The sequence below is a fragment of the Neophocaena asiaeorientalis genome, unplaced genomic scaffold, assembly GCF_003031525.2.
Source record: "Neophocaena asiaeorientalis asiaeorientalis breed wild unplaced genomic scaffold, Neophocaena_asiaeorientalis_V1.1 scaffold22, whole genome shotgun sequence".
NCBI lineage: Eukaryota > Metazoa > Chordata > Mammalia > Artiodactyla > Phocoenidae > Neophocaena > Neophocaena asiaeorientalis.
The window spans coordinates 777,810-787,809 of NW_020174422.1; the positions used below are offsets into that span (position 1 = coordinate 777,810).

A 10,000-nucleotide genomic window follows, 5' to 3' on the forward strand; every position below is an offset into this window, starting at 1 on the left:
ACCCTGCTGTGGAATGCTGAAAGGCCGCCTTCTGTAAACCTCCTTTCCTAATTAGGAACTGTCATCCTGCAAAGATAGGGCTTAATCTCTGTGATGTTCATAGTTGGGGAGAGTCTCCTCTGGCCTCTGGCACTCCTCCTTCCTGGCAGCCCATCCATCTGAAATCCCTCCCAAGCCTTGGCTGGCTCCTCACCTGCCCCAGCTCCCCCAGCATTCCCCCTGATAAACAGTACGTCTCTAAAATAAAAAATATGCAGAGCCTGATGATGAAGACAGTATTCGAATTTTAGTAATGCCTTTCCGTGGTGGTGGGATTTTGCAGAATTTTTAAACTTCCTTTCTTGTACTTTTTCTTTATTGCTAGAATTTGCATAGGATCATATATGGTTGGGTTGTTCAACCCAATCAACAAACATAGTAACCCTAGCATTAAAAACACAGCTACTCACCTCTTTTCCTAGTCTCACCTAGGTTTTAACTGAAGGGGATCAGAGTATACCACCCCAAAATATGAACTTGGGCATAAAAATTGCCTTGAGCTGAAGGCAATTAGCCCTTTGTCCTCCCTCTTTCTGTCTAAAAGCAGGACATAAATTTCTCTTCGTTAAGGTGACATAAATTTCCATTTGTTCTATTTGTCCATTTCTTCTCTTCCCAGAAAGAGGAGAAAGACAGTCATCTGCATATTAGATATCGCTGAACAGTCCCTATACATTTCCTAGTCACCTTGTCACAATTTACTCCCTCCAGAAGCTCCAAACCCTTTTTCCTTCGTCTAGTTATTTCTGTATAATTTATCACTCTTTGTTAAAGTAGTATATAAGCCCCAAATTTTAAAGGTACCTTGAGTCACATTTCTTTATGAACACCTGTGCATATGTACATAATTAAATCTGTTTTCTTTTTGTTAATCTGTCCTTCTTAAAGAAAAAAAAATTATTTATTTATTAGGTTGTGCCGGGTCTTAGTTGCTGCATGTGGGCTCCTTAGTTGTGGCATGTGAAGTGTTAGTTGCAGCACTCATATGGGACCTAGTTCCCTGGCCAGGGATCGAACCCGGGCCCCCTGCATTGGGAGCATGGAGTCTTAGCCACTGTGCCATCAGGGAAGTCCCGTTAATCTGTCTTTTGTCAGTTTGACTTGCAGACCCCCAAGAACTGAACCAAAGAGGTAAAGTGTTTTTCTCCCCAACATAACCAGTGAATTTGTCTGGTTTTCACAAAATTGTCATCAGTGTGGGCAAGTTCTTGGACGCTCTACTTTTTCCTCACTTGACATTGTCTTTCACAAGTGTATACAGAGTCTTAATGTTCATTTTTAATGGTTAAATATTAGTCTTTGTGCTAATGAGTCAACTAAGGACATGGCTGCAGGGTGTTCTAACTTCTTAATTCTTCATCTCTTACTGCAGCCCAACGTCACCAGGGAATCTGACGCGGGGGCCTGCTCTGCTTGGAGGACAGAGCATGAGGAGGCAGAAGGCAGGAAGGCCTCTTGAATGACACTTTCTCTAGGGTGCGTTTTAAGCAGATGACCCCACTGCATGAATGGCCAGCAAAGGAGGCCATACATCTTCCAGTAGAACTACCGAGCGCTCAGGAAGGAGTTAGTATTTTATCCCATTTTACCCTTGGGATGCTCACTCCCTGGTGCGGTGGGAAGATTTGAGAGGGCTGCTCAGGCCCCACAGGAAGAGCTGGGCATCGTTTTGTGCAGTAGCCTAGGAAAGACAGACCCAGGGTTTAGTCATGTTAACCACAGCCCAAGTCCCTGGAGAGCAAAACCTGCAGGTGGTGTCTGGGCCTGGTGTGGATGTGGGGTGCCCGGAGGTCTCAGGACCTGCAACAGAGAGCATGTCTGGACTCAGCAGCTAAGAGGGAAGAAGCAGCCCTGGGTGGAGCTACTGGATCCCTCTGAAGAGCCCTGCCTCCAAATCTGAGTCTGAGTAGGTACCTGATGCTTGGGCACTGGGACTTCTCGCCAGCTCACTAGGCTGCTGTCCCCAGCAGTTAGATTCCAGGCGGGGATGGACCTGGCTCTCTGGACCACGGTGCGTGCTCACGGATGAGCTGAGACGGGAAGGTCTGCTGCTGAGCACGGCAGGAGGCTGGCAGGGAGGAGAAAGCTGGGCCGCAGTTTGGGGGAGGGGAGGAGGAGAAGGAATTCTGGGGTAGGGGTGAGGGCAGGGCACAGAGAAGGGTTTTGGTGTCTCCACAGGCAGTAAGGGAACAGCAAGTCCTAAGAAAATGGGGGGAGGGAGATAAGAGAGGGAAGGAGGTCTTAGAAAAGGAGGCGGGGCTTAGAATTTCTTCACCGTTGAAGTGTGGCCTAGAGAGCCTGGTCCTCTCTCTTCCTGCCAGAAACCAATGGGTGTTGGTAATAGCAGAAGTCTCCAGCAGATCCACGAAATCTGCTTCTCCCTTCAGAATCAGGGGTGAGAGGGTAAGGGGCCCCGAACCCCACCTGCTACATCTCTACCCTGCCTGGGGACCCTGGGCAGGCAGTGGAGCCAGGTCTCCTGTACCGTGACAGGATCTGCCCTGATCTCTCCGAGGGTGTGAGAAGGAGTTCCCTCAGCAAAGTCAAAACAACCTATGGGACACAGCTGCTCACTTAGGAGGTGCTCACCAAATCTGCACTGAGGGATACACCTGTTATCACCTGTCCCCCAGCTCCCCATATCTCACTGGCCCCAGAAAGGAGATGGTGGGGAGCGGGGGGGGGCATCCTCTGGCACAAACAAGGAAGGTGACCCTGACAAGGACTCCAAGCTCCAAAGAGAGGGATGGAAGGTGCACGAGGGCCGCCAGAGAACCTCTTCTGGGGGCTTCCGGCAGTGGCTCCAGAATCCTGCAGAGCGAGGGCTGAGAGGAAGCAGTCTGGCTGGCTCCACCTTCTGTTCTCACACCACGTGCCCTGCTGACAGCCCTAGCTGAGGAGAGAGACTCCCAGACCTCAATCCCCACTGTGAGAGCCAGCAGGAAAAGTCCCGCAGGGCAGAGCAGCCCACAGAGGTGCTGGCTCCCCAGCAGCCAGGATGCTGAGGAGGCTACAGGAGGCTCTGTAGGGCTGGCCTGTGTCCGTCACCCCCACTGCTCACTTGCCCCCCCTTCCACAGGCACCTCTCCACCCTCCTCTCGCCTCTGTCCAGATGCCTTCAGGCTGGTGCCCCATTCATCAAAATTATTTTCCCCCCAGTTCAAAAAGCCCTTCCCTATTCCTAGGTCTCAGCTTTAAAAGTAATCTAGCAAACCATGTAACATGTTAACCAAATTACTTCTTCCACCTCAAAGAATTTTCATTTTAAAATAAAGTGCTCGGGCTTCCCTGGTGGCGCAGTGGTTGAGAGTCCGCCTGCCGACGCAGGGGACACGGGTTCGTGCCCCGGTCCGGGAAGATCCCACATGCTGCGGAGCGGCTGGGCCCGTGAGCCATGGCCGCTGAGCCTGCGCATCCGGAGCCCGTGCTCCGCAACGGGAGAGGCCACAACAGTGAGAGGCCCGCGTACCGCAAAAAAATAAATAAATAAAATAAAATAAAATAAAGTGCTCTTATGACCCAGTAATTCTAGTTCTAGATTATATATCCAACAGAAATGCATAAAGATATTCACTAAAGCACGTGTACTGGGATACTCACAATAACCCAAACTGGAATCCAGTCCATCAGCACAGAGTGGATAGTAAACTGGATGGAGTCCACAGAGTGAGACACTATACAGCACCAAGAATGAACAGCCTACAGCTACACACCATTACATGAATGGGGGTCACAAACAAGGTGGGGCAGAAGCCAGACACATCTTTCTGTATGATTTCGTTTATATAAAGTTCAAAAGCAGGTGAACATGGTGCGTGATGTTACAATGGGGACCAGGTTACCCCTGAGGGAGTAACCAGAGCCTGGGCACTGGGAGGGCTGCGGGCCTGGTATTGTGTAGTTTCCGGGTCTGGGTATAGGTGTGTTTACTGTGCAAATTCACTGAGCGTCTAGTCACCGGTCTGGCCCTGACCCGTAGGGAGACCAATCGTCCTAGTTTGCCCAGGATGGTCCTCACTTCAGCACTGAAAGTCCCGTATCCTGGGAAACCCATCAGTGCTGGGTGAACTGGGACAGCTGGCCATGCTCTAGGACTGTGGGAAGTGGGCAGCCATGTGGACTTCCCTGGCTCCTGTGACCTCAATGCCAATTGAAGACCGAATCTCTGCCATGCCCCACTCCCAGGTTTATTCTGAGGACCAAACAGATGGTCCTGATTCTACAGTAGTGGGAAAACCGATGGAGAGAGTAAGGCAAGTCTCCTTGATGGCTGCAGGGGGACCCAGGACCAAGCCAAGCCACAGGGCAGCTGGGTCTGAACAGAGGGAGCTGACAAAAGACCGTTTCCCAAGAGCCTCTCCTGGGCAAAGATCCGGCGTGAGCCCCATCCAGCCTGGGGCAGTCCCCACTGCCCTGCTCTCCTTTATTTACCAAGGGGCCAGCACTACAGAATCTGACACAGTTTTCTTCACTCCTCAGCTCCCTTTCTCCTGGAGGGGAGTGGGTAGGGAGAGGCAGGGAGATGCTCTCCTGGCCAGAGTTTCTTCTCTGCTGCTCTGGGGGAGGCTGTGTTGGTGGGGGTGACCCCAAGCAGGGAAGAAGATGACTCTGGGGTACAGAACCTGTGATACAGGTTCAACTGAGGTAGGCTGTCCTAATAGCCCACAGGGAGAGTAAGACTCCTGAGCACGTGAAAAAGCCACATTGGTGGACACACACACACACACACACACACACAATCACTCTGCTTCTGCTAAAGCTTTTGTAACAGTTGTTCCTAAACCTGGCTGTGCAGTAGAATGACCTAAAGCCATTTCTCACACTGGGGTCTGAAGACCCCATGGATCTAAGAAAGTATTCTTAGAGGTCAATATTCAAGTTTTTTGTGAAAATGTTTAATTTGTCCTTTTGCTTTAACAACAAAAACTTTTTTACAAAATGACTACACGCATATCTGCATTTTCAGGGAGACCATCCCATAACTGTGTGATGTCACAGAAACTCAGGGGCTGCCACTAAGGCTAGTGCCTGCTTGCGGCCTCAGGCTTCAGAGGCCAAATCAGCCAAATCCCAACAAGAGGGTGTGCTCTAGGGCCTGGTACTCAAAGTGCTGTCTTCAGACCAGCACCACCAGCAACCAGCGCCTATTAGGAATGTGGATTCTCAGGTCCCCTGGAGCTTCTGAATCAGAATTTGTAATCTAGGCAGCCCAGGTGATCCCCTCATGTTACTGTCTGTGAAGCACTGGTCTAGATTACTGGCCTTCCCTCTTTTCTCCAGCATTTTTTAACGGAATGGCTTCCTATTTTCCACCTAATTTCCCAATTCTAATTACTACACAGTAGCTTTCTGTTGTCTATGGGTCCCACTAAAAGCTCTATCATCAAAAGTGCTTATTAATTAGTCCGTATACTGGATGCAGAGATGAGGCTGGAATCTGGGGTCCCTCTGCTGTGAGGATGGGGTGCGGTCCTCTGAAGATGACAATGACACCCACAGCTGATGTACACCTGGGCTCTCTCCCTGCTTCTCTATGGACCCATGTACACACATGAAGGTAAATTCCACGGCACCAGCCACGTTCCTGTCCTCCTGACCAAAGGCCCCTAGGTGGCTAGCATCAAGGATGGTGAGGTCCCCAGAACGGGGCTCTTGCTGTGTAGAGCTAGACGCTCCTGCAGAAGTGTGACGTGGGCTGTGGACATCACCAGGAGCACAGAAGCCAGGCAGGCCAGCGAGGAGGGGGTTGGGAGCCTACCGCCCTCCTGACTCTAGGCGGGCTCCCCATCAGGACCCGCCCTGGTCCCTTCAACATCAGGGCAGCCTGGGGACCCTCCCGCCGTGTGCCCCAGGACTCACAGGATGTAGCAGATGACCCCGATGCTCCACATGTCTGTGGCGTAGCCAATGGGCTCATAGTTGATCACTTCAGGTGCGACGAACTCTGGGGTGCCAAAGAGGACCTTCAGAGACCCCGCGTTCTCTGCAACCAGGATGGAGAGGGATCAATCGCCAGAACGTCCCTAAGCCAACCCGAGGTCAGCAGGTACCTGGGAGGCTCTCCCCCTGCAGGACGGCACAGGGACAACAGCCTCCTCGTGGAACGAGTGCATCGACACACCAGTGAAACCGCCCTGCCCCGGATGGAATGGCTTTCCATGTGTCTGTCTCTCCCATGAGTTCCCTGAGACAGGGGTGGTGACTTGTGCTTGAAAATAATCTCTACCATTCAGTCTGTCATTTGTACCCTGCTGCCTGCTTTATGAGGACTTTCCTATTTAATGCTCTGGCCAAGGAGGATGACCCCATCTCCCAAGGAGAAAAGGGAGGCCCAGGGAGTGACTCCCCCCCCCGACCCTGCCTCCCAGTAAATGGTGGTCAGGACCTAACCCAGGGGGTCTGACTCCTGAGCCATGTTCCTCCCCTCCCCCACCCACCTCTCCACACGTAGTGTCACATCTCTCTTCCCAGGAGCTGCTGGGAGGTTAGTTGGGAAAAACCGTAACCCTGAGGTAGTGCCTCTGAGCCATAGAGGACCATCACCCACCAAAATGACTCTTGGGTTGGGTACTCAGGCCCTGAGCGCCTTCCCCTAACGCGCCCTGCCTCCTGAAAGGGCAGGAACAGCAGTGATGCTTCAGAGAGCCCTGGACTAGGCCCCAGGTCCTCATTCCACCCCAGCTCATCGTGGGACTTGCTGGGCAAAGCTACTGTGAACCTCGGTTTCCTGGTCTACAAATTGAGGCTCATAAAATCTGCCCTGCCTGCCTCAAAGCATTGCTGTGAGAATCAGATGAGAGAAAGTAGGTGAAAGTGCTCTGGAAACTGTACGGTAGGGTGCAAATGTGAGGGAGCGCCAGCAGCAGAATGTTCTGCCGCTGAAGGCACCAGAGTGAAAAAAATAATCATGATAAAATAAATGAAAACACCTACAAAGTGCTTACTGTGTGCGAGGCACTGCTCTTATCCCTCTACCTATCTTAACTCAGCGATCCCATAACAACTCTATGAGGTGAGTCCTACTGTTACCCCAATTTACAGATAAGAAATTTGAGACATAGGCTCCCACAGCTAGTAAGTGGGAGGGGCGGTCTCCACGGTCTGTGATCTCAGCTCCGATCCGGGGCATCCCCTCTAATACTGCTGTGTCTAATACAGTGCCTGGAACACAAACAGCCACGGCCACTGCTGTGACGCGTTGGTGACAATGGGAGAGGTGGCTCGGCCTTACCCAACCTCCTGGCCAGACCGAAGTCGATGAGCTTGATCCTGGTGCCTGTCTTGTTGACACACATGATGTTCTCGGGCTTGAGGTCCAGGTGGACAATGCCCTGCTTGTGGATGTACTCCACCCCCTCCGAGATCTGCCTCATGTACTTGATGCACTCCCGCTCGGTCAGCTCAAAGTCCTCATCGATGATGCGCTCGAAGAGCTCACCCCCGGACACGCTGCGGGGACAGAGGGGGTGCTCAGACCACAGGAGCGGGGAGCCTGGCTGGCAGGGAGCCCGGCCAGGGCAGCCTGGGGGAAGGGGTCACGGCCAGGAAAGCCCAGTGTATGGGGGTGCCAGGCATTTTCTGCAGCTTCCTGAGTCCCAGACCACTGCCCCGTTATGTCGGTCCCAGTCTTCCACTGTGTGAGGATGGCCCGGTCCTCCTGGTTTCCTGCTTGGGGGACCCTGCCTGTGCCCACTAAGCTTTGGAGGGGTTCAGGGAAGCATCTACTAGGCAGTCTCAGAGGTGGCCATGAACTGAGAGATCTAGAATGATCTCCTAAGCAAAAAGGGTAACTTCCAGACAAACTCTTTCCCCCAAACGACTATAGATGTAAGGGATTACCCTGTTCTCCAGCCATGTCTTTTAGTCATAAAGAACTGAAGTTGAAAAACTCACAGTACCCGTAAGCATTTGCTTTGCATAGCCAGAAACAGAAAAATATCTTCAATAATACGGAGCATCAGCACATTTTGTAAAAGGCATTGGCTGTAACCTATTATACTTACAGTTGTAATTGATTTGCTTCCTCTGGCTAGGCCTATAACAGCAGTTTACTCCTTCCAGCCATAACTAGCTTGCCTCCCCTGCTCCCTGGCCCAGGCTGGGAGTGTAGTACATCCTTCCTGCCCGGATAGACTTTGGATCCTGGCCATGGTGGTTCTGGGGCCTGCAGTGGGCGTCTTTTCTAAGGATTGGCCAGCCAGCATATTTCCCTTCAGTGCAAATGCTGAGTCACATGGGGCCTCTCTGTTACCCTCTCCCAGCCTTCCAAACCCACCTTCCTTGCTCGCTGCTCAGAAACCTTAAAGCATCCCCTTGGTAACTTATGCAGCATCTAGACATCAGTAAGTTCTTTTTTTACAATGGCCTGTGGATCCACCAGCTGAACAAGGTTGAGTGGGCTTCCTTCTGAGCCTGTCCTCTTCCAAGGGGCTTCCCTCTTCTAAGGGCGTCATCACAAAGATGGGAAAGAGCTGAGTTTGAATCCTGTCTCTGTGGCTTGGGCAAGTTACTTAACGTTTCTGAGCCCCAGTTTCCTCATCTGTCCCTACATCACAGTAGTTATGAATGAAGGAACTTTTGTAAAGCATCATGCCTGACACACAGTGGGTGCTCAGCACATATTAATTATCATCTGACAACCTGCTGCGGGCCAAGTGGATCTTGTTACTGACCCCTGAGGGAGAGACAGACAAGGACACACCATGGGGCCCAGCACACGGAAGCCTCTGTGGGTCTCCATCACCACAGGACAAAGACTTCTGGGAGGGCTGAGCGGGTAAAGGTCAGTCTGTGCCAGTGGCCGCTGGGGGGGCGCTGGAACCAATGCTTTAGAACCAACCGAGAAGGATGTCCTTGTGTGGCCAGCAGGTGGCGCCTCTGTCCTCAAGCCCTTCATTTCTGTTGCCCTCCACCCAGGCTCTAGGTCAAACTCTAATCTCTGTTCTTAGGTTCCTAGGTTTCAGGCCATTCTTAACATCTCTGAGCCCCAATTTCCTCATCTGTAAGATGCAGATAAAAACAGCACTATCTCACAGGGTTGCTGTGAAGATTGAGTGAATTAATACAGGTAAAGTGCTTAGAAAAGTGCCTGGCACATAGTAAGTGCTCAATAAAGTTAATTATCTTTTTTTTTTTCCCTTTTTAAAGAACCAGTGGGGGCTCTTGTTGAAAATACAGACTCCCAAGCTTCTCCCCTGAAGATTCTGATTTAGAAAATCTTGGAAGGGTTGTGATCCATATTTTTAATGAGTACCCCAGGTCATTGTTAAAATCAGACAAGTTTGAAAAATATTGGCTTACTCAGTTACCACCCCTGGGAAGCCAGCTGAAATTCATGTCCTCCGAGAAATCACTCCCAATTTCATCATATGATCTTTCCCTCCCTGGGTTCCCACACTCTCATCTCTGCACTTTCCCCATCAAGTCTGCCTTGTCTTAAAGTTGTTTGTGAACATGTCTGGAAAAGGTACGGCTCATCTCTAGACCCTTGTTTTTACCTGGCAATATCTGGCACAGACAAGGTACCCCAAAATGTTTGGTTTTAAATTTAAAATATTCTGAAAAAGCAAGAAACCATTTTTTGCAGTGTCCTTGGGAACGTCTGAGGCAATGAGTGGTAGAAATCTCAGCCGTGGAGATAATTACTGCTGCATTTCTAGAGGTAACCTATTCAGTAGAGGTGCAAATATAGGTTCAAACCTATTCAAATTTAGTTGATGTATTTTGAAAACTGTCCTTGTGGTCCATTTTCAAGGATGGAAGGGGTTACATAAACAGTTCTATATAGGTTTCTTTTCAAAACGCTCAAGACTGTGGGTGGAAAGAAGCTGCCACCCACAGAGATGGGATAAAGCCTTGGGCCAAGATTGGGCGGAGGAAATGTGTGCTTAATAAATTAACAGTGATGAGTGAGTGAATGAATGAAAGAAAACCTACCTTATTCCAAGGGATCAAATTTATC

At 50.6% G+C, this 10,000-nt stretch overlaps 1 protein-coding gene across 5 annotated transcripts in view; it reads right to left on the reverse strand.

Moving 5' to 3' along the window:
- The window catches only part of MYLK (myosin light chain kinase), a 265,262-nt gene that overhangs the window by 16,574 nt on the left and 238,688 nt on the right, over positions 1-10,000 (reverse strand). For all 5 annotated transcript variants that reach the window (XM_024756503.1, XM_024756505.1, XM_024756502.1 and 2 more), the window contains 2 exons: positions 7,271-7,488; positions 5,899-6,022 (listed from right to left, as the gene is read on the reverse strand). In XM_024756503.1, the coding sequence (XP_024612271.1) occupies positions 5,899-6,022; positions 7,271-7,488 (342 nt within the window). The remainder of the gene's footprint in view (positions 1-5,898; positions 6,023-7,270; positions 7,489-10,000) is intronic.